Genomic DNA, 24810 nt, shown 5'->3' with positions numbered 1-24810 from the left:
TAAGAGCATCCTCCAGCGCTGGCTCGCGTCCCCCGGGGAAGGCAGCACCCATCTCCAAAGTGGTCCTGTCACCACCTTCCTCTTCTCCCCCGGCACCCACGCCGCGGGGCGGGGGCTAGCGCCGCCTCAAATATTTAGGGCAAGGGAGTGTCCCACTTCTGGGGAGGGGTGTCGTTCGGGCTTCTCTCTCTCCTCACCGTGGGTGGCGAAGGGCGGGACGAAAAAGCGCCGTCTGGACAGGCGCGCCCACTCAGGGATGCAGGGCCGGGCGGGGGACCCAGCGGCGACCCAGCCCGTAGGACGGACCTCCCCGCCCCGGCCTGCGCCCCGGGGCCCCCGGGCCCCCGGCCCTAGGCAGCGCCCGAGGCCGGAACAATAGCGCGCGCGGGCGGGGCGGGGGCGGGGGCGGGGCGGTCCTCCGGGCACCGCCCCCGGCCCGCCCCCCGCGCTCGCAGTCCCGCTCGCACACTGGCTCCCACCCGCCGCCCGCCCAGGCACTGCCCGCGGGAGCCGCCGCCGCCGCCGCCGCGCCCGCCATGGACGTCCGCCTGTACCCCTCGGCGCCCGCGGTGGGCGCGCGGCCCGGGGCCGAGCCGGCCGGCCTGGCGCACCTGGACTATTACCACGGCGGCAAGGTAGGCGGGGGCGGGCGGGGGTCCCCGGCGGGCGGGGCCGGAGTCACCTGGCAGCTCGGGACGCGGGCGCTCTACGGGTCCCACCGGGCCGCGCACATCAGCCCCGCCGACGGGCACGGGCGGCTCACATCGATCCCCTCGCGGCCAAGCTCACGCCCTGAGTTGTTGGGATCGCGGGCAGAAGTCATCCCGACAGCCACTCGTGCGACGACACAGTGGCCCCTCACTCACGTCCCACTGACAGCCTCGCAGTCATTCACAAGCTGACACAGTGGCCCACGGCCACACGCAGTCGCCAGGCAATGCTCACACGGTCCCGCCGTCCCACGCAAGTCACCCTGACAGTCACTTATACACAACGACACCCAACCACTCACCCGCGAACAGTCTTACCACCACAGACGAGTCACCCACAGACGCTCCGATGCCCCACACACCGTGACATGCCCTCACCCGCTGTCACACTCAGGCACAACGGGGGACAGTCACACAAAGAAGTCGCGCGACAGTCACACGCTCGCAGCCACAACGCCTCACCCAGGCGCACGCTGTCACACACAGCCACCCCGCTGGACGGTGAGCCTCAGACACAGATGGTCCTGATGGCCACACAGTCACACGCGGTCACACCCAGGGACGGCCACACCTCGGTCATCCACAGTCGCGCGTCGAGGTTTAACTTCTCAGCGCCGCTGCACACTAATTGGGCAGTTTACTAATTGGCAGTCACTGCCTGGCGGGGCCTCGGATTCCGAGTAGGCGGCGGCCAATCGAGGCCTGTCCCCTCCAGGGAACGGTGAGCCGGCGTCCCTCCAGGCTGGGGCTGTAGTGCGGGACACCCTCCCTCCTCCATGTTTCCAGGATCTCCTCCCCCTACCCCAGCCAGGTCCCCGCTGCGCTGCGCCGGGCGCGTTCCCAGCGATGGAGGCTTGCGTGCCTGGAACCCCGAACCCGAGGCGTCAGGTCCCACTGCCCCGCCTGGCCCAGCCCGGATGGGCTGGGTGCCTCTGTGCAGTCCGCGTCCCCTTCGGTCGCCGGGGAGGGAACTTTCAAACTTAGTTAGGAAGCCAGACTGTCCGCGCGTCCGCCAGTAGGTGCGTGGGTCCCGGGCCGGCTGGAGCCAAGCGCGGCTTTTCGTCACTCGGAGCCCGGATTGAACAGCGCGCGTGGGTTTCCCGTGGCCCCAGAGCAGACGCGCGGGCTCCGTGGTGATGCGGGGTGAGTGCGCGTCCAGTGGCTGGATCGGCGCCCCCCAGGGTCTCTCCCCAACCTCTCAGGCTTTTCGTCAGGCCCCTGGTAGTGGGGATGCGGCAGGAGGGGGGCGTCCTGGCGCGGATCCGGGGGCCTCCCGGGCTGGGCCTCCCGGAGTGCGCCCTCAGGCCCTAGGGGAGCGGCTTCTGGCAGAGCCTCCCCGCAATTCGCCAGGGGCGGGAAGAGTCCAGGCCACTAGGGTCTGCGCAATGTGGGGCGGTGGTGGGCGACAAATGAGGTCTCGCGAAGAGTGGGGGTGGTTCTCTTTTGTCCAGTGACCTGCAAAGTTAGAAGCCGAAGAGGGGGGATGGTAGCCTCAGGAGAAGGCCTGGAGCTGCCTCCAGTCTGATGGAGGAGAAATAGATTAAAAGTAGCAAGTGGAGTTTTCAGGGAGGAGAAGGTTGGGTGTGGGGGCAGCTGATCTGTCTTCTGCCCTTGGCTCTGTTATTTTTCAAAACGTGAAGTTGGCGAGGTAGGTTACAGCCTCTGGTTTGCGGGTGTGGGTGGGCTGGGCATTTGTGCCTCAAAGTCTGAGTGGGTAGGGGCTTAGCCTGGAGCGCTGTGTTTGAGGGTGGTGTTTCTATAAATCTCGCCAGGGTGGGGCTGTCCCATATAGGGGCCTTTTGAGGCAGGACTCAGCCGAGGCCCCTGTTTTATTACGATGCTCTGTAAACCTCTGACTCAGCACCAGAACCTGTGCAAATCTCGCCGGGAAGGGCCGGCAGGGAGGGAATGAGAAGCCAGCGATTCTGGTTTCTTTCTGTGTGCGATGTAGGACCCCTGGCCCATAGCTGAGGATGTGTCTAGAGTGGGGCGGGGCAGGGATGGGGGTGGGGATGCAGCTGAGCCACTGAATAGGTGAAAGGAAGGTCTTTGAGTTTGCACTGGGATGTGAAACCTGCTACTCAGTCCTTCAGGCTAGAGCAGGGTGAGGTGGGAGGGGAGAGGTCACCATACTCAGCTAGGGGCTAGAGGTGTTTTGGTAAGGCATTCCCTAGTGGGCATGGCCTTAGTGGTGGTGCTTGGCGGGTAGGACCAGGCGGTGACCGGGAACTCCCCTTTTCTGGCTCAAGAAGTGGATGGGAAGGGGTTGGGGAGGGAAATGCCCAAGCTCCACCTTTACACTAGTCACTATCAAAGCTGGAGGGGACACTGAGGCTCAGGGCGCAGTAGTGACCACACTTGGGGCCTGCAGGCCTGGCTGCATCCACGCATTGTGGGGTGGACACACCCACACATGGGGGGCTCTGTCCCTGGAGCCCAGATGAGGCTCGTTGCACAGGGAGCCAGGCTTTATATACATAAGGGCAAGCATTTGCCCAAGCGATGCCCCACAACTATGGGGCAGTTGACCTGGAAGGGCTCTTGGCGACCGTCCCCTTGGCGACCATCCCCTTGGCGACTGTCCCCTTAGCGATCCTCTACACAGAGATTCCCAGCCTCTTTAAACCAAAGTCACGAACATTGGTTGTTCTTTTGGTATCTTTTGTTTGAGAAAATACACACTAATGAAAAGCTGTTATGGTTTTATTTTTGCTTTGAAATAGATGTGTATTTTATTAATCACAATATTAGCATGCAGTAGAAAAACAGCTTACCAGGTATGAATAAGACTCATTACTATTTAATGTAATAAAGGTGCTTTTTGAGCATAGGGATTTGTGGCCCCATGGCTCCCATAATCTGTGGCTTCATGCTGGGAATCATTGGTCTCCTCCTTCTTTGCATTACAGAAGGGGAAACTGAGTCACAGAGGAGTGTACTCACAGATTACACAGCAAGTAAGGAGCAAAGATGAGGCCTGAGCCCAGGGTTGACTCCCAGCAGGTCACTTGTTTGGCTTTTTTGCAAGTCTCTGTCACGGTTTAGGGGTTTAGAGCCTGTAACATCTTTCTTAGGGTAACTACGAACTCCTGGTTCAGATTTTGGCAAGGCATCTTACCAGGCTGGGGGACAGCTGGGGGATCCCTGCTCAACTATGGCAAACTAATGTAAACTGGCCATTGGAGCTGGGCAAGCCTGGGTTCAAATGTCCGTTTGTTGCTTAGTGACCTAGGGCAAATGATTTTTAGCTCATTTTTTACTGAGATACGATTTACATACAATAACATGAAGATTTTAAGTGTACAGTTCCATGAGTTTTGACAAATATTAACACTCATGTAACCAACATCCCAGTCCAGGTAGAAAAAGAACATGTCCGTCATCCCAGAAAGTTCCCTCACATCCCTTTGTAGTCAGCACGCCCTATGCCCACCTCCAGAGGCCACTACTGACCTGATTTCTGTTACCAATGCTTCCTTTAAGTTCAATTTAGGTATATTAACCATGTTTAAGTTCTAGAACTTGATATGCAGCATAAACATTTGTGTGTCTGTCTTCTTTTTGCTCAATATAATGTCTTCAACATTCATCCAGGTTGTTGCATATATCCATAGTTTGTTCCATTTAATTGCTGAGTAATATTATATTGTATACATATAATACAATTGGTTTATCCGTTCACCTGCAGGTGGACATTTGGGTTTGTTTCTAAGTTGGAGCTATTATAAGTAAAGCTGCTGTGAACATTCTTATGCAAGTCTTTTTGTGGGCGGGGAAAATCATTTAATATCTCTGAGTCTTGGTGTTCTCTCAAAGACAACATTGCCTACCTCTGAGTTTCAGGAAGGTTAAGTGAGGTGATACAGGTTAGGACAGTTCTTGGCACATACCAGCTACTAATTAGATAACAGTATCAACCATCTGGGGCCATTCCAGGAAGAGGCTTAGCATCTCTGCTCCAGCATCCTTCATCCCTGGACTGACGGGATGAAGACCTTCATCAAGGCCAACCTGGGTGCCACCTTCCCCCTGTGGTGCTTCACAGCCAGCAAACTTCTCTTTCCTTCCAGGCTTCCCCAAGAACTGGTACCGCATAGGATGTGGCATGTTCTGCCATCCATCATTCTACCAGCAATATTTATTGAGCACTTCTTGGTGCTAGGCGCTGTGCAAGGCAACTGATGCTGCAGCAGTGAACAAAAGTCACTCAAATCACTGCCCTCTGGAGCTCATCTATCAGTGTGGGAAGTCATAAATATATGGGTGAAATATATGGTATCATGATTGTTTGGAATATGACTTTTGGAGAAAAATGAAACAGGAAAGAGAGTTGGGGGTCCCAAGGCCTGGGGCTGGTTTGTGATTTTAAATAGGGAAGTTGAGGAAGGCCTTGTGGTCTAGAATAGTGTTTCTCAAATCTATGTACACATGAGGAATCATCTGGCAAGATTTTTTTCAATATTTTATTTTATTTTAAGTTCCCGGATACATGTGCAGGATGTGCAGGTTTGTTACATAGGTAAACGTGTGCCATGGTGGTTTGCTGCACCTATCAACCCATCACCTAGGTGTTAAGCCCTGCATGCATTAGCTATTTATCCTGATGCTCTCCCTCCCTCCCTCCCTCCCCCATCCCCTTGACAGGCCCCGGTGTGTGTTGTTCCCCTCCCTGTGTCCCTGTGTTCTCATTGTTCAGCTCCCACTTATAAGTGAGAACATGCGGTGTTTGGTTTTCCGTTCCTATGTCAGTTTACTGAGGATAATGGCTTCCAGCTCTATCTGTGCCCCTGCAAAGGACATGATCTTGTTCCTTTTTATGGCCGCATAATATTCCATGGTGTATATGTACCACATTCTCTTTATCCAGGTTAACACTGATGGGCATTTGGGTTGATTCCGTGTCTTTTGTCTGGCAAGATTTTAAAAACAGATTCTTGGGCTCCACCCCCAGAGATTCGATTCAGTTGGTCTGGCACGGGGTCCTAGGAATTGGCATGTCTAGTGAGCTACCCAGGTGATGTTACTGCCCATCCAAGGACCACACTTTGTGTAGCAGTTGTTTGGTTGTTTGTGTACAGGCTTTTGTGGGCTCCTGGCAGGCAGGAATTCTGCCCAGCACCTGGCATGGTGCCTGACTCATAATTGCTCAGTAACTATGTGCTGGTGGGTGAAGGATTCAGCTTCCCACCCACACAGCCCTGGACACAGCATCCTGTAAGGATGAGATCTGGACGAGCTTGGTTAATGAACGATTGGAGGCCCTTTTTGACAAAAATTCATGAAGTGGGGTTCAACTACGGACTTGATCTGGACTTGACCTGCGTGAGGCCTGCCCAGCATCCTTGGTGGGTGAGATTCCGCAGCTCCTTTCTTCAGGGGCACAGGTGGCTGCTAGGGAGTCCCATGGAAGGTACCCTGGGATGGGTGGGCTTAGAGCTGAGAAGGCTGGTCCCAGGAAAAGCTAGATGGATGTCTGCATCTCTGCTAGGAAGCTCTCATTTACTTTCCATCTAAACATGTTCCCTGTAGCTCCTCCCCCAACCTGTGCTGGAGGCTCCTCCAGGAAGGACCCCAGGACTTTTGCATGGTAGGACCAGCAGCCCAAGCCTGGCACTGCTGCCCCCAATCTGCTGGGTGACTTTGAGCCTGTCAGTGCCCTTCTTTGGGCCTCTGTTTCCCTGTGTGCAAAGGGAAGGCAAATCGGTGACCCTCAGCCTAGAGGGATGGTGTGGGGGTGGAAATATAGTGAAATCAAGGCTGAGAACGTCCTTTCTAACTGTGGAGGGTGCACTGGGAGGGAATGCTGGTGGGAATGGTGCTTTTTGAGGAGATGGGCCTGCTGTCCTTCAGAGGACAGGAACCACTGTGTCTGCCTTTACTTTTGTATTCCCAGTGCTAGCCTGACACATAGATGCTCAGCAAATATTTGTAGAATGAATGAATGAATCTAGGGCTTGCCAGTTGTAACCTGTGGCTTGAGGAACTTAGCATCTGTTTGGCTGTTGTCATCTGAAGACTTTGTGGGGCACAAGGAGTCCAGGTCAGGACAGGGCAGAGGCGCAGAGTCTTTGGCTGACCTTCCATTCCTAGAGGAGCTTTCCAAAGTGGGCTCAGAGGACAGAGCCTGGCAAACAGAGCAGCCTGTAGATGGAAAGAGGAGCTGAGCCTGCATGAAGGGCAAGGTCCTGTGCCTCCCCCTTGGTCCAGGGATCCCCCTGCTGTGTGGCTTCTTGCCCCATGTGATTCTGTAGGGCAATCTATTTTGCTTCTCTGATTTCCTAGAGTTGGTCTCAGGATATGAAGGCAGCATGGTTTGTGGAACTTGGCAGGCTTGGGTTTGAACACTGCCTTCACCACCATCAGGGCAGGCAAGTTATTTAACCTCCCTGGACTCAGTCTCCTCATCTGTAAAATGGGGACATTGACATCTCCCCTTCGGAGCTGGAGGGTTGGAGATCACGTGTGTGTAGCACTTGGCCCCAGCAGGAAATGCTTTCATTTTCATCCACAAAGAGCAGCCCAACTGAAAGTTAAAATGCGAGAGAACTTGCTTTTCTGCACCAGCTGCTGGAGGATGCCCCACAGCTGCCCCGCCATGTTCTTCTTCTTTTTTTTCTAGAGACACAGTCTTGCTCTGTTGCCCAGGCTGGAGTGCAGTGGTACAATCATAGCTCAGTGCAGGCTCAAACTCCTGGGCTCAAATGATCCTTCTGCTTTGGCCTCCCGAAGTGCTGGGAAATGCAGGCATGAGCCACCATTTCTGGCCCTGGGCTGCTGGCAGTCCCAACATCGGATGCTTCCCCGTCTTGGTCCCTAGACCTGATTTTCCTGAGCCTCTGGGTTGAAGGAGTCTCTTATTGAAGTGTCCGGAATTATGAATCGGGAGAGAGTTGCTCATTTCCTTCACCTTCTGTTACCTTCTTGAATCTGTGTAGCAGAGAAAGTGGGTTTTGGAGGCAGAGAAATTGGTTCAAATCACAGCTGCACCATCCATGGGCTTGGGCAGGTGACCTTATACACATCACTTAGCTGCTCAGGTCTCAGTTTTCTTATCTGTACAAGGGGACAGAAATGCCTGCCTTCTGTTGTTGCTGTGAAGATCAGATTAAAGTAATCGGTGTGGAAGTTCTGTCTAATCTAGAGTGCTGTTTCCCAGCCTCCGCGCTACTGACATTTTCGACCTAATAACTCTTCGTTGTGGGAGTTGTTGCATGCATTGTAGAACGTTTAGCCGTATCCCCAGGCCCTACCGAGTCGATGCCAAGAGCATCCCCCTTCCCCGAGTCGTGACAACAAAAATGTCTCCAGACTTTGCCTCTGGTTGAGGACCAGTGATGTGGGAAGAAAGTGTAGCACAGGTAAACTAGAAGTTAGTGGTGAAGGGAATTGCAGCGCCGCCGCGGGGCCCGTCCTCTCTGGCCAGGGCTTCAGTCCACTGTCTCCCTTCAGTAATCCTATATCCAAGGAGTTGACAGTCATCTTATTTACATGGATTCAGACCTACAGGGTGATTTTTCAGCATGGTTTGGGAGCAACAGTAAAAACATATGGTAAGTGATTATTAACCTAATGAGTTGTGATACATTGTAATTTTATATCTTAGTGAAACGATGTTGTATGACACAGGATAATACATTTTGATCAATTTCCCTGATATTTAAAACTTGCTACTGTACAGTTGCTAATTCTGGTGCCTGCTGGCATGAGCAACCTGATTGTGGTTTTTCAATATTTAATGGCCTGTTTACTGCTGGGTTTCTCAGATGTTCAACAGGTTTTTATTGAGTGCCTACTGGGTGCTGGGGATTCAGCGCTGTCATGGAGGCTCAGTGACTCCATAGAAGAGTTTTATTTACTGGGTGAATGGCTATGTGGATTTATGATCAATTGGCTCAAAATGCAGAGTAATAATTAAATATAAAATTGGCTGAGCAGTGCCAATGCCAGGAGTGTGGGATGGTTTCACAATGGCAGAGTCTTCCAGGAATGCCAGGTGGGCTATCTGGGGGCATGTAGAGTGGTAGGGGGTGTTCCAGGCAGAGGGAGCAGCCATTGCAGGGGTGGTTTGGGGATACTGTAAGCATAAGGAGGGGAAACCTGCCTGTGTGGGAGTTGGGACATCAGCAGAGATGGTTATGAAGAGCCTTGCACCCCAGCCTGTGGGGCTTTAAGTAGAGGAGTGTGCCTGGAACCAGGGGTGCAGTGCAAAAGTATGGAATGCATCACGCTGCTGGATTCTGACCGTCCTCAACGACTGTCTCTTGGTGTTCTGCTGGTGGGAAAGTCTAATGACTTGCATTTGATTTCCCCCAGTAGCCTGCGATAGATAACTCTGCTTCTCAAACTTTAGCCCACCAGAATCACCCGGAGCGCAGTTAAAACAGACTGCTGTGTTCCACTCCCAGAAGTTCTGACTCAGCAGGCCTGGGGAGGAGCTGAAAGTTAGCACTACCAGCAAGTCGATGGTGCTGATGGTGCCGGTCTGGGATCCACACTTAGAGAACCTCTGGTTTAGACTAGAACGTGGCAGGATTGTCCTGCCTTAACTGAGGACAGTGGGGATGTATTGCTGGCCTGGGGCATGGAGCCCTGGTGGGGACATGGTTAGGTGTCCTTCTCAAGCCCCTTGGTGGGTCGTGGGGAGAGTTTTCTTCACCATGGGGAGAGTCTCACATTGGGTTGCCTGGAAATGGACTCTGAGATGGAGAGTTGCTCATGGAAGGTTTGTGTGGGGAAGTTGCCTGCGGTGAGGTGGGTGGAAGGGGTGCACCTGCGGGGGACACAGGAGGAAACATGCTTGGGCGGGGGAGACGCTGGCCTGGCCTGGCCTGTGGTTCTGATGAATGCCATCCCACAGGGAGCTCTGGCGCTATGGTGGCTCTTCAGTGTTACCCCAGACGGAGATGAGGGTACTGCCCAAGCCTTTGATTCCTGCATCATCTGGTCATTTCAGCATAAGTGAGAGGCCTAAAGGTGAACGGCAGGCAGTTCCCCTGGGCGAAGGAATTCACTGCAGCAGAGGGCAGTCCCATTGAAGGGCGAGCTGCAAGCCCAGCCGCTGATATTCCTGGGGTTGGGGGATGAGCATATGGAAGACGGCCGGGGAGTACCACTGTGACCAGCTCAGGGAGATGCATCCTGCCGAGAAAATGCACCTTCCTTTTGGTTCCAGGAAGTCAAGGGCCAGCATGTGGATGACTTTTAGTGACTGTCACTCACTTGCTCAAGGTTCTTCTTTGTCTCATGACATAAGAGAGATGTGTCACCTGCTCTGCGTAGGAAAGGCAGGATAGTTACTTTTTGGGTCCAAGGGAAGACGACTGGTAATTAATGGAGTTTTTAGGGGCTTAAAGATGCTCTACTTCAGGGTGGGATTCCAGAGTCCTTGCACTGAGCTGTCACATATCTTCCTGTCTGTTAGGGAGGATTCCAGATGGGTCTCCAAGGAGCTTCTGGGCCATGCTTAAGGAGGTCACCTCTGGACAAGAGCCAGGGCTTTCTCTTTGGGCTGGAGTCCTGTCTAGTTCAACAAGAGGCCGTCTGCCCTGCCCAGCCTCAGCGCAGGTCAGTGTCCCTGGCTTTGCCTTTCACCTTCACTGAGCTCCCAGGAAGCTCGGAGGCAAAGGAGTGGGTCACCTTTAGCCATAACGTAGGCTATTGTGGTGTGGCTACCGTTCATTAACTCACTCCCAACTGCACTTCACTTTCTACCATTTCCCCCTTTCTCTTGAGTCCTGCCACTCTTTTATTTTTTAACCATTGGTTTTGCTCCTTGTAAGACACACAGAAGTATTTTAGAAGAGAAAAGACGCAAGTGAAGTCCCTGTCACTCTCTGTCCCTCTCCCTTCTCCACACACAGCCCTGTGTCCCGGGGTATCCACTGAAAAGGGTGTGGAGGGTGTACTTCCCATCAAACCCTTTCTTCACTTCCTTACTTTTAATACATTCGTTGTTTTTATTTCTGTAATCATTTTTTTATTTTCCTGGAATTCTGAGTTTCTTGATTGATCTCATCTCATCATGGTCTATTCTTTCATGGATATGTGACTATCTTGAATCTCTTTGAAGATGGTAATTTGATTTTTTAAAAAGTGGTCTTTGTTTCCTGCATTTAACTCTGTTTTATTGGTGGTTCTTCTGTTCACTTTGAGGCCTCTCTTTTATGCTGATATTTTCTACAAATGCCTGGTGATTCTTGGTTGACATTTAAATTTGTAAATGGTGGAGGGGGGGGGTCTAGATCTGTCCTGTGGTTGCGAGTTTCCTCAACACGGGTGGAAGCCATGACTGCGTGGGTGGGCAGTGTGGATGCTGAGTAGAAACACCCTGCACGTGCTGTGTGAGTGCAGACTCTATTGCAGTGTGGGATGAGCGTACAATGTCCTTAGAGGCCTCTTTGTCCCTCAGGTAGGCCAGCAGTTACCCCAGGGCACTGGTGCACTTTTCCTTGTGCACACCCACAGGAGGGGGTCTCCCAGGGAGATTTCTCATTTCCATTAGAGAATTCTTCTCCTTGGCATTAGCCTGGGGGCAAAACCAACAAACAGCTTCTCCCAGGGCTTTGGACAGACGCAGGGGTCCCAGCGCAGGCTTCCTCTCTCTGGGAATGTTCTGGGGTTCAGTTAGGTGTTGTGTGCCGGTGTCTTAGTACTCACAGGCTTCGCTGTCAGTCTGTTTCTTTGACTTCTTAGTTTTTAGCAATCTCGTAATGTTTCTGATCCCAGCCTTTTCTTATTTTCTTATGTGCCTTAAGTCTTCCTAAGAACTATGCTGGGCACATTTGTCCCCATTTTTTAGGTGAGAAGACTGAGGTCCAGATGAATCAAGTAACAGAAGGGTGGCAGAGGAGGTTGTTAGGCAGAGCTGGAATTTGGCCCGAGCTTGCTCTCCAGCTGTCAGGCTGCCAGGGGGAGCTCACTTCCTCCTGCTGCAGGGGTGGAAGAGTGGATCGCTGGTCCCTTGTCTTAGAGCGCCTTTACATCACAGCTAATTAAAATGTGCTTATGTCGAAGCTGGGCCTAATTTGCAGGAATGATTTAGAAACTTGTTGGAAATGAATCGACTCAGTAGTATAACCCAGGGTCAATCCCATGCATACATTTTATTGTTCCATCATGCTGTGTTTTGACTTGAACTGAACTTTATGATGTGGAAGATGGACCCTGGGCTCTTTATGTCTCATTTATTCTACAAATATTTCCTGTTTACATTATTTAGGAAGGTCTCCCACCCCCACTCCCATGCTTTCTCTGTTCTCTATGTCCACCTGAGATGGAAGTTCATTTTTATGCAAACCCAGATGTTGGATCCAGATGTGACTTTGAGTTTGATGGAAGTGCCTGGGTTCATATCCTGACACTTATAAGCTGTATGACTTTGGACCTGTCACTTAGCCTCTCTGACTCATGGCTTCTTCACATAATCACATTTGCATCTCAGGTTGGTGGTTAGGTCTATGGGAGAGCAAGTAAGTCTTCCCCTCCCTCATTTCTTCCTCCAGGCACTGTTTAGGTCAACTGGGCCCTCTGTAGAACAGTGAGTATAGACCCTATACTAGGTTTTAGTGCCTTTATAAATTATACAGTCTAAGGAGCTTTTCAGTTCAGAATCGGTGTAGCGCTTGTTCCCATTGGGACTGTCTCTTTTCTCTCCTGTATCAGTTCCCTTCTTTCTCACTGCAGTTCCCACAGGGAGTTTTTAAGGACCAATGAAACATTCAGACTCACAAGATGAACACGGGGGACACTTGGCACCAGTGTCCTCGAAAGATTTGGGACACAGCCTGACACAGCCTGCCAGCAAGGCACGTGAGCTGTTCTCTTCTGCACAAGTAATTCTTGCAACAGTCTCTGCAGTGGTCCACGAAGGTGGCCAGGAGCTTTTCTCTTTGTTGCCCCCTCCCTCCCAGGATCTAGTTCAAGTGCAGAGGGATGAGATACACAATGGGTGGCTGTGGGAGCCACCCTGGCTTAGAAGCCTTATTCTCCCAGCAGCCATATCCATTGTAACAATTCCCTAGGCTCAGCTTCAAGGACCCAGGGACATGTCAGGTGCAAATGTCACTGCATCTAGGAAAACCCAAAGTGTGGCTTCTTTTTCAGATATTTATAACTTATTTATACTTCCTCCCAGTTCAAATGCAACTTACCAATCAGGGGTCATTTTTACCATAAGCAGAGTTGCCTGGTAACATAGTTAACATCCCACCTTCATCAGGTTTCCAGGGAAGTTATGCTCTGCAATTAACAAACGTGAAATTATCTTGCAACAAGGAAAAGGGTTTGGTTAACCCTTTCTTTCCCCCGTATTCATCATCCTCCTTTTTTTCCCCTGTGGGCTGGTATTTTTGGCATCTCTTTTGGAAGGACGAATGGAGTCCTAAATATATTCCACACTGTGTACATTTTCTGATTGATCTATATAACACACACACACCCACACACACACCCACACACACACATGCTGGGAGATATGCTTTGGACATACTGGCCTGGGATCAAATCTTGGCTTTGCCACCTATGAAGAGTTAAATTTTTTCATGTTTTCCTTCCTTCCTTCCTTCCTTCCTTCCTTCCTTCCTTCCTTCCTTCCCTCCCTCCCTCCCTCCCTCCCTCCCTCCCTCCCTCCCTCCCTCTCTCCCTCCTTCATACAGCCATCCAAAGAGGATGCACTGCCTGCTGTATGCAAGGCTTTGTGGTAGGTGCCAGGCAGGAACAGGTGATAAAGACATGGTCCTTGTCTTTGAGAAGCATGATCTTATTAGAGAGACAGAAATAAACAATTTCAAATGTGTGTAGTAAGCATTATGTTGAAGCAGCACAGGAGAGTGTGGGACCCCAGGCTAGGCTGGGGACAGTCAGGGAAGGCTTCTCAGAGGAAGGGACACTTGCCTGTGCTTGAAGGTGAGTAGAACTTGGCCAAGTGAAGAAGGTAGGGAAAAGCATTCCAGGTAGAAGGAACAGCATATGCAAAGGCATAGAAGGGGCTGAGAGTGTCAAGAGGTGAGGCTGAAGAAGGGAGCCAGGGGCATTTGGAAAGCTATTAATTATCTCTGATTTCAGTTTTCTCACAAAATGTGATGAGCAATGCTTACTTGTTTATGAAATTAAATGAGGTAATGATGTATGTTTAAGCACCTGGTGTAGTTAGCTTCAATTCCCTTTCCAAATCTGTCTACAGATGCCTAAGAGCCAGGCTTTGATTTTAAATGAGAGAAGGAATAAAAAGCACTGGAGGGCCTGGCCGCCCACTTGCACAGTGCAGGTTTCCTCCAGCTGCTCTCGTGTTGGTCGCTTTATTGCTCCTTTGGACGGAGCACTAAATGTCTGCACGCCGACCTGGATTATGTCCTTCAGGATCAGTGAAGCACATCATTGTGTTTTCTTAATGGCTCGATGCTAACAGCAAGTCACGGCCTGTTGAGGTGTCCTCTGGGACAATTTTTCATCTGCCTATGGCCATGCTTCTGTCTGACGCTCTGTCAACACGCCCTGTCATTTGCTGCTTTGTCTTGCTTTGCCGAAAGGTGGCCACCTCCCACATGCCAGTGGGGGAAACAGCTTTCCATGGAGTTTGGAGACATTTACTATCCAGTGACCAAAGGTCAGGGTGAGCTGAGGAGCCATGGTGGCCACCACTGATGTCTTTATGATGCATAAATTGGATCCTGTCTCTTCTCCATAAAAACCTGCTCAATGGGGCCGGGCATGGTGGCTCATGCCTGTAATCCCAGCACTTTGGGCGGCAGAGGCAGGTGGATCATTCGAGGTCAGGAGATTGAGACCAGCCTGGCCAACATGGTGAAACCCCGTCTCTACTAAAAATACGGAAAAAAAAAAAATAGCTGGGCATGGTGGCTTGCGCCTGTAATCTCAGCTACTTGGGAGGCTGAGAATCACTTGAACCCTGGAGGTGGAGGTTGCAGTGAGCTGAGATCATGCCACTGCACTCCAATCTGGGTGACAGAGTGAGTCTCAAAAAATAAAAAATAAAAAAAGGCGGGGAGGAACCCACAAAGCTGCTCAATGGCTTTCTGTTGCAGCTTGATGAACTCTGACAAACCTAAATCATATCTTCTTAGGTTTCTGCTTAGAGCCTTCCAATGTCTTACCCTGGTGAGTAGATAACATCCAACTCCTTCTTTGGCCCATAAGTCCTCACGTAAGCTCGCCCCTGTCTGCATTTCCAGCCTCTGTTCTAGGCACCAGGCTTCATGCTGGGAACATGGCGATGAGCAAAGTCAGAGTCAGTCCCCCTCAATGACTCCATTCCAGTCACCTGGCCTTCTTGCTATTTCTCAGACCCGCTGTGTTCTTTTGCACTTGGGGGCTTTGCACATGCTCTTCCCTTTGCCTGGAATGTTCTTGCCCTCATTCTTCACATGGTTGGCTCCTGCCCAGCCTCAGCTTCATCCTCATCTTCCCAGAGTCTGACTTGCTCATCTGTGCAGTTATCTCGCCTTTTCTCTGCCATAGCCTCTGAGCAGTTTTATTTTTTAATTTTTAATTAATTAATTTATTTTTTTGAGATGGAGTCTCGCTCTGTCACCCAGGTTGGAGTGCAGTGGTGTGAGCTCAGCTGACTGCAACCTCCACCTCCCAGGTTCAAGCGATTCTCCTACCTCAGCCTCCCGAGTAGCTGGGATTACAGGCACCCACCACCATGCCCGGCTAATTTTTATATTTTTAGTAGAGGTGGTGTTTCACCATTTTGGCCGGGATGGTCTCAATCTCCTGACCTCGTGATCCACCCGCCTCGGCCTCCCAAAGTGGTGGGATTCCAGGCGTGAGCCACCGCGCCTGGCTGCCTCTGAGCATTTTTCTTCGTGGCATCATATATCTGTGAAATTATTTGGTTGCTCCCCCTTCAGTATAATAAACTTTAAGAAGCAATAGGCTCATGCTTATTTTGTTTACCATTGCGTCCCCATGGTGTCTGATCTATAGTAGGTGCTCAGTAAAAAGTTGTTGAAAGATTGAACAAGTGAATGAGGCAGGTTATATTTTTCAGAGATGACCACCGTACCATAGCCCAGGCTGTGTTTCTAAGAATAATCCACTCACCGTCTCTGGGCCTCACTTACCCTGTTTATATGTTGTTGCCAGGAGGATTAAACACATACATGTGAGGGACACATTGTTTGGGGCCTGCAGGTGTCAATCCATGCAAATTTTAGAATTCTTATTGTAGAAACATTCCAGGACCATCTTCAGCTGAGCCCAAGGAGGAAAGTTGAGATATGACTCAAGAGAGATGATGTTTGAAATCCTTGTCTTCATGGCTTTTAATCAATGCTTGACCCTTTGGGGCAAGGGCTGGCAGATGCAGCCCATTTTGTCCCCTTCCCATCTCCCTGGGAATGATGACCTTGCCTTTGTCAGGAGGGAGGCGTCACTCCCAGTTGCTTGGGCTGGGGTATCTGGGGCACAGTTGGCCTGGCCTTCGGAGATAATAAAATCTCTGTTCAGCCTGTGGGGATGTTTCTGTTGAGCAAGCAGGACTTTTTGGTGGCTTCTCTCCTAAAGTTATCATTCCTCTTTAAAAAAAAAAAATTAAACTGTAAACTATGAACACTGTGTTACCTGCCAAAAAGTTTAGGAAATGAGGGAAATCACCTGTTATGATCTCATGGTGCAGATTCAAGGGCAGTGTTTGACACTTTGCCTTCTTAATACTCAAGGCTTGCAAACTGCACTGCCCTACCACGGTCCACTGGAAGCCCCTTACCCATCGCTTTCTTTCTACCTATTCCTGATGTTTATTGTTTATGCCCTTCTCTCCTTCCTCCTCTATCCCATTCACTAGAATATCAGCTTTGCAAGTGTGGGGATCTCTGTTGTTTGCTCGTGGGTGGAGCCTTCAGAGTGACTCTGACTGCCAGGCCTCTGGTTTTAGTGTTTCCCACCCACCAGGCAAACTCCTACACACACATCTTTTTTTTTTTTTTTTTCTTTAAAAGACAGAGGCTTGCTCTATTACCCAGGCTGGATTGCAGTGGTACAAACATGGCCCACTGCAGCCTCAACCTCCTAGGCTCAAGCAATCTTCCTGCCTCAGCCTCCTGAGTAGCTAGGACTACAGACACAGGCCACTACACCTGACTAATTTTTAAATTTTTTGATGAGGGGTCTCACCATGTTGCTCAGGCTGGTCTCTAACTCCTGGGCTCAAGTGATCCTCCCACCTCGGCCTCCCAAGAAGCTGGGACTACAGGCGTGTGCCACCACGCCTGGCTAAACACGCACGTCTGTTAAATTTCTGCTCAAGTCCCACCCCCTCCTGGAGGCCTTCACTGCTGTCCTCCCCTTTGCTACTGCCCTTCTCATCCAGCATCTGTGACACTGTGGGCTCCCTGAGGCTGGGCTGCCCAGCGTCTCCAGGAGACCTGGCCTTCGGAAGGCCATGTCTGGGCGCTTGGACTTTGACTTGAGAGCAGTGGGAGTCATGGAGGTGTGCTACATTTTAGAAGAATCTTTGTAGTAGTTCTGTAGGGGGAAATATTGGATGGGGCAAGAGTGGAGGCAGGAGAATAGCTGGGAGGTAGTGCCTGTGGTTCAAGGGAGAATTGATGATGGCTTGCGGCCACGCTATCCAATAAGGTAGCCAGTAGCGACGTGTGGCTCTTTTCATTTAAAATACTGGAAAATAAAACAAAATTTAGTTGATTCACACTAGCTATATTTGGAGTACTCGCTAGCCACATATGGGTATTTTAGCCCCTACTGGGCAGTGCAGATACAGACATTTCTATCCCTGCAGAAAGTTCTGTTGGTCCACTCTGGCTTGGACTGTGGTGATGGAGTGGAAATGAAGAGAAGGATGTGGGAGGTAACAGGAGGGAAGATGTATGCAGTTTGGGGATGAGTGGGATCTGGGGTATGGTGGAGAGCAGGGTATCAAAGAAGACTCAGGAAGTAAAATTTCTGGGTCAAAAAAGAGTGAGCATTTTTATGGCACCTGATTCATGCTGACCTGTCATTTTCCAAAAGGGTCACCCCCACTCCCCAGAAGCACGAGAAAGTGCCCATTTTATCCTGCTCTCCTGGCGCAGCTTATTACCTTTTAAAAACCCTTCCATTGTGTGTATACCTCTTGCCAAATCTGCCTTCATTTAGGTCTAGCATGTGGACCCTGAGGTCTTTGTGATTGGGGACTTATATGTATATTAATGCAGATTTCAATAAAAAGAGTTATGTTTGCCATTGTGGTACGGTCTGATGCTGTTTAAATGCCTTTGGTAATATCTTCAATCAGACAGCAAATAAAAAACAGGAAAGTTAGTAATAAAAAATGAATTAGGACGATTAGCAAAAGGTGAACCGCTTCCCTCCTCAGGCAACAGGCAGAGTTGACGGAGCTTTGCAGGGTGCCTCCTGTCCAAACACACGCCTGGATTATTGCAGCCTTCGGGGCTGACTCTGGGGTCTTCTCTGCACATAGGACTTGGTTATTGCATTTAGTTTTGCAAAGGTCATGGACATCCCCTCAGAGGGGCTTTGAGGGGCTCACACCAGGATTGGGGGCTCACACCCTGGGGTGGGCTAAAGACAAGGGGTTGGAGAGGGGTTGATGCCCTCCCTGCCATTTCTGACTGAGGGCAGGTCAGCAGCTTCTTCCTCTAAGCAGAGACATCAGTGGGCCTTGCTCCCCTCCACGTATCCTCCAGGGGCCTGGACAAATCTCATCCACCTCTCTTTCTGACACCTTCCCCGGGAGTGCTTTTGGGGAACCTTTCCTAGCTGTCTGGTGGCCGGGGCAAAGTCCCTTCAAGAAGGAAGTAGAGGCAAAGGCTGTAATTGACTAATGCAGACCCTGAGGCACCAAAGAGAAACAGAATTCTAGTGATCAAGTATGGTCACTAGAGGTTAGAGCTCAAACCAGAAGGGTGAGAAGCTTCTACCTAGGTAATGTTGGGGATCACACTCACCCGGAGCAAAGGGGACCATGTTGACCCCCACAGGTGGTGGTCAGGTGGTGAATGTCTCCATTACCTGGCTCATTTCTGTAGTTGATGGTCAAGTTTGGATAATGTCTTAGCTCACTGGGGCTCAGGTAACAGAATACCAGAGATTGAGTGGTATTTATTATTTCTCATAGTTCTGGAGGCTGGGAAGTCCAAGATCAAGGCATGGCAAATCTGGTGTCTGATGATGGCCCACTTCCTCATAGACAGCCCTTGTTTCACTCCAGCCTCACATGGTGGAGGGAGCCAGCTAGCTCGCTGGGCTCTCGTTTATAAGGCACTGATCCTCATCAGGAGGGCTCTGCGATACCATCAGGATTTCAACATGTGAATTTTGGGGGGAACACAGCATTCAGACTGTAGCAGATAACATGCATATTAGCAATACGATTGCCATGAGAGAGGAGTGGGTTTGGTTAATACCCAGGTTAGTTGGCTAATCCCTGCAGAGGCTGGTAACTGGTTACCTCAAGCCAGCACATCTGAAACGGAAGAGCACCTGAATCACATGAGGGTCTTGTGAGAATGCAGATTCTGATTTGATAGATCTGGGGCAGGTCCAGAGATCTGGCATTTTAAACAAGGCCTAGATGATGCTGGTCAGAGGGCTACGATTTGAGAATCGAGGTATTTGTGGTAGGCTGAGATTCTAGAAGCAGAGCCTGAGGCAAGGGTTCTTGTGTAAGAAGTTCGGTGGGGAGTGCTCACAGGAGAAAGGGAGCAGGCCCTGAAGCAGGAATGTTACCAGGAAGTGCATCCCATCTGGAGGCTGGGGTGGCACCTCTGCACCCCACATATCAATTAGTCATTGGCCATGGGCTGCTCAGGAGGGGGAGAGGTATCATGCCTCCTGTGCCATCTCCCAGCAGGTGTTTCTCCAGAGGGAGCAGCTGTGGGCAGCTGTGGGCATCAGCACTCAGCCCCTGGGGAGTGGGTGCACAGCCTGAAAGAGGGGTTCTGGGTGGAACTCGTGGTCATCCAGTCACAGTATCTTTGCCCGAGGATGGCCTTGAGGAGGGCGGACTGGGAGGCAGGACTCGGGCTCCAGTGTGGACTCTGCTGTGTCCCCTGGGGTGGCCGCTTCTCCTCTCTGGGAGCTGCATGTGCTGCAGGCTCACAAGGTGATGGTTGTGGTTGGTCCTTTGTCCTGGTCCTCAGGCTGTGATGGAGGCTGAGGGTGGGGATTGGGGGAGGGTTTGCACAGGAAGAGGCAGCTCTTATTTCAGAGCCCAAGGTCAAGGCGGGGGGTGGGGGGGCGGGGAGAGAGAGAGAGAGAGAGAGAGAGTACCCCTGAGGCCTGCAGTGTTCAGGGAGGGCTTCCTGGCAGAGGGAACCTTTAGGCGAGACCTCCAAGAGTAGGAGGAGAACGTAGAGGAATGGGGAAGGGCAGAGGCATTTATTTAGTATCCATCATAGGATGGGTATTTCACTTACATTATTTATTTAATATTCACAACAATCCTATTTAGACAGCCACCTCCGCTGTGCAGGTGAGGAGCTGAGGTTTGAGAGGTAAGGGCACTGGGCCGGGGTCACAGTGGGATTGGAACCCAAACCTGCTTGCCAGGAACATACTTTCTCTTCCTAAGGGACCACACCACGTAGGGAGAGGGTGTGTGGAAAGGGGAGGGGAGCTGGTGGCCTTGGGAATTACTGCAGACCTGACTGGATAGGCAGAAGCTCATATAAAGGGGCTAGGAGGACACTCAGTGCCAGGCTCTGGGGTTTGGATGCTGTACTGGGGAGCCATGGAGGGCTTTGGGGCAGGCGCGATGGTGCAGTGTCATACCCTCTGCCCTGGGACCCCCTTCCCAACCCAACTCTGAGCCTGCTTCTCCACATTGTCCGCCCTCCTTGGATATTCAGGCTTCATGTGTGTGTGTGTCTGTGTGTGTGTGTGTGTGTGTGTGTGTGTGTGTTGGGGTGGCTGGAGTCCATCCTATACCCTTGCTATAGATCATTTTTTGGACATTTGGGCTACTCCGGGCAAAGGTAATCTATTTTTGCTGTAAGTGTTTTGTGGGGTAGAGGCCAGGCCAAGCTGCCAGCAGCATCCCTGGAGTCATGCTCTGTCCAGGAATCTTGGTGACAGCTGGGTGTCTGGCCACTGTGGTGAGCCTTCTTTCTCTCCCCTTCCCATGCAGCCAGCCCCGTTCTGTGCACTGGTGCCTTGGGGGTGAATGGAGGAAGGAGCAGAACTCATTATCCCAGATGAAGACAGACTGAGCTTGGGTGCGTCAGGACCTTGCGGGGAGGATTTGGTTCTGAATTATCTTCAGTCTTCTTCGCTCTGTTCTCCACCTCTGTGGCCTGAGTTTTCTCTCCCAGTCAAAGCTGGGAACATCCAACTCTTTCTCCGGCATCTTCCCTGTAAGCCTCTCTTGCATAGGATGTTATATAAGTGACAGTCACAGCTGGGAACCTGGCACGAGATGCTGATAGCAAACATGGAAACTGTTAGTGCTAAGTGGTGATGTGGGGATAAGATGGTTGAATGAAAGGTACCAGCAGAGTGGGGGCGGGGACGAGGAGGAACTACTGTTTATTGAATACTTAACTATGTGCCAAGCATTATGCTATCTTATTTACTATTTATTGAATACTTAACTATGTGCCAAGCATTGTGCTATCTTATTTACTATTTATTGAATACTTAACTATGTGCCAAGCATTGTGCTATCTTTTGTATACTATCTTATTTAACCCCTACAATACCCCTGCAAGTTATGTATTACTATTACCATGCCACAAATGGGATACCTGAAGCTCAGAGACACTTGCCCAAGGTCACACAGCCTGTAAGAAGCAGAATGGATCTGCCTGTAATCCCAGCACTTTGGGAGGCTGAGGCAGGTGAATCATCTGAGGTCAGGAGTTCGAGACCTGCCTGGCCAACATGGTGAAACCCCGTCTCTACTAAAAATACAAAAATACAAAAAATTAGCTGGGTGTGGCAGCGAGCACCTGTAATCCTAGCTATTCAGGAGGCTGAGGCAGGAGAATCGCTTGAACCCAGGAGGCAGAGGTTGCAGTGAGCCAAGATCGTACCACTGTACTCCAGCCTGGGCAATAAGAGTGAAACTCCGGGTGTGGTGGCTCATGCCTGTAATCCCAGCACTTTGGGGGGCCGAGGCGAGTGGATCACCTGAGGTCAGGAGTTCAGGACCAGCCTGACCAACATGGTGAAACCCCGTCTTTACTAAAAAGACAAAAAATTAGCTGGGCATGGAGGCGCATGCCTGTAATCCCAGCTACTCGGGAGACTGAGACAGGAGAATTGCTTGAACCCGGGAGGTGGAGGTTGCAGTGAGCCAAGATCGCACCATTTCACTCCAGCCTGGGCAACAGGAGTGAAACTCCATCTCAAAAAAATAAATAAAATAAAATAAAATAAAATAAGAAGCAGAATGGATCATGAACCTGAATCCGTCTAGCTCTGAAGTCATGCTCTTTATTCTGCACCACATATTCTTGCGTGCACAGGGGTCTTTAGCTTCCTTTTGGAGACCCTTTCATGTGGTCCTCATTTAGACTCAGACCATTGACCTGAGAAGGCTTGGCATGGCGTATGTCATTCCCGCTGGTGGAGACAGGCAGACCTACCAACAGAGGTGAGTGCCCACCTTGTCCCAGCTCAAGCCAATGTCATAGGCCAGCAGGCTCAAACTCAGGGTCTGAACTTCCCTGATCCCAGCTGCCTCCCAGCCCCCAAGAGGCTTTGTTGTTTTCAACTTGATGTTGAGTAGACCAGACACATGTTCTTTGGCTGTGAGCGTATCAGGGCAAATGCTCTTCTATTAGGTCCTGTATCGGTTGTGTATTGCTGCACAGTAAGCCACCAGAATTAATGGCTTAAAACAACAACCATTTCATTAAGCTCATGATTCTGTGGGTTGGCTGCAAGGCTTCCTGGCTAGGCTGGTTGTCTCTACAGGCTCTCCCTGCATCGTGGTCTGTTGGCCAGTGGCCTGGGAGTTGGGTGATCTAGGACAGCCTCCCTCGCGTGGCTGGCAGTTTGCCTGCTGCTGGCTGGGGGCTGGCTGGTTGTTGGCTCAGCTCCCTGCGTGATCTCCTGTCCTCCAGCAGGCTAGCTCGGGCATGTGCACCTGAGGCTCCCAGGCTCCTTGGTGCAGCAAGAAAGAGCAAACCCCAGTGTCCTGGTGCTTTTCAAGCCTCTGCTTGTGTCACATTTGCTGTTGTCCCATTTGTCAAATACAAGCGTATGGCCAAGTCCACATTCAAAGCATAAAGAGAGAACGATAAGAGGAGTGGCAACATTACAGTGCCGAAGGCATGCATGCAGGACAGGAAGCAATGATTATGATTAGTGGTCATCTTTGTAATCTACATAGCTGCTCCCACTCTTCGGAAAGCAGACATTCATCGAGCCCCTGCTGTGTACCAGGCACTGTGGCAGGGACTCTGGGGTGAACAAGACAGGCCTCGTGCAGTGGGCATGTGGCCTCTAGTCTAGCCAGTGAATAATCACATGATGACACATAACGAAAGCAGAACGGGTGTGATGAAGGAGAGCCACACGGGGCCGGGAGACCAGGCAATGGAGAGCATTGCGGGGACTGTGGGAAGACTAGGAGTTGCTAGATGATGGGCACGGAGGAAGCATTCCAGACAGGGAAGAGCACGTGCAAAGGCCTTGTGGAAGGAGGGGCCCGGCACACTTGACCACCCTAAGAAAGTGCCAGTTTCTTTTAAGTGTTGGCAACCTTGGGCTAAGAAGGGAACTTCTGGTTTGCAGAGGTCCCCTGAGCATTCCCGTGCGGTGCAGTCTCAGGAGTAAGGTAGCCACGGGCAGCTCCTGGGTTTTGTGGGCTGGGATAGGAGACCCAGGAGAGATTGGAGCGTTGGGAAGGGTGTTGTGGGGACAGGGTTCAGCTTGAGGAAGGGGGAGGATGAAGCAAGGAAGGGTCAGTTGCGGAGGATTCGGGAGGACTGGTGTGTGAGGGAAGTGAGGGGGTTTGGACTCAGTCCTGCTGGCTGGTGGTCTTTGAACCGTGGATTGAGAATGAGGTGATCAGATGTTGGGGAGGCCCGTAGGGAGGGTGCACAGAGGAATAACTTGGGGACCCTCCCCAGCCACACCCCAGGTCTCCAACCCTAAGCCAGCCTCTATGTCCATATGCAAGGCTGGGAGGGCCATCCTGGGGGCAACTGGAGCACCGAGTCACCCTGGGGAGCTGCCTGCCCAGTCCCGTAAGCAGCCGTTGATGTTCCTGGAGCCTTCAACAGCTTCTCTCAAGGCAGATCAGGGGCTGTGGTTTTGGAAAAGGCCCAGCATCACTGGGTGCCAGAATAATGATCATAAATGAAGCAGCACAGGTTGGAAAAATGGGAGGAGTCGGGAATGTGGGTCCCTGCTTCTCGCCAATGTCTCCATGAAACCGTGCAAGTAGCTGCCCAGTCCTGAGCCTCAGTTTTCTCATCTGGAAATAGGGCCAGCTCCCACCCTCCCTGGGTTAAGTGAAGAGGAAGCTTTGAGGGCTGTGAATGTCAGCACCTTCAGTCTACTGCTTGTGGACAATGCAGGGACCCCAGTGACTATGCGGGGGAGTGAAGCAAACTCTCCTCTTACCAGGACCCATGTCAATGGAACTTTCTTCCCAGAAATAAACAGAAACCGTGGCAACTGGGATACGTCACGTGGACTGGCAGCCTGTCCCAGTGATGGCCAGGAGAAGGGCCCGGCACAGATGCGGGCCCCACTCACAACTCCACCTGCTGTGGGATGACCCACCGGGACCCCTTAGCCCTCCCCTTCTGCCTGAGGTAGGACTGAGAAGTTCAGTCCTGACTTTGGGTTTCCGTTCAACCTCAGATTTTACTATTACTTAATAATGAAATGCTTGTCCCGGAAAGCATGTCTCAAATGAGATAAGTTGAAGCAGTCCTGGCTCCCGCCCCATGTCCTGATGGGTGCATTAGGAGTTATGAGGATGCTGCTGGAGGTGAGCACTGAAATGGCAGCAAATCTACTCTGAGAGGGAGGGCGCTGAGCCTGTGAGCTCCTTCAGTCTTCAGACAGCCAACGAGGTGGTGGCATTAACACCCCACTTTACAGAGAGCCTCAGCTCTTTACCCAGGGTTCACAGCTAGTATTTGACAGAGCTGGGATCCGAACC

The 24810-nt window shown here is 51.3% G+C and overlaps 1 protein-coding gene across 3 annotated transcripts in view; it reads left to right on the top strand.

Annotated features, from left to right (window-relative positions):
• The first annotated feature begins 502 nt into the window (after window positions 1-502).
• The window catches only part of TOX2 (TOX high mobility group box family member 2), a 159230-nt gene continuing 134922 nt past the window's right edge, over window positions 503-24810 (top strand). Inside the window, exon 1 of one of the 3 annotated variants that reach the window (XM_025399409.1) lies at window positions 503-635. In XM_025399409.1, the coding sequence (XP_025255194.1) occupies window positions 537-635 (99 nt within the window). In that variant the 5' untranslated portion in view covers window positions 503-536. Of the gene's footprint in view, window positions 636-1724; window positions 1854-24810 lie in introns of those variants that run through there. The other 2 variants (XM_025399411.1, XM_025399412.1) reach the window with 2 other exon arrangements.

This window comes from Theropithecus gelada, chromosome 10, assembly GCF_003255815.1.
Source record: "Theropithecus gelada isolate Dixy chromosome 10, Tgel_1.0, whole genome shotgun sequence".
In the NCBI taxonomy this organism is placed as follows: Eukaryota; Metazoa; Chordata; class Mammalia; order Primates; family Cercopithecidae; genus Theropithecus; species Theropithecus gelada.
Note: the sequence above shows the minus strand (reverse complement) of the source record. Positions and strands in the feature narration are given on the sequence as shown.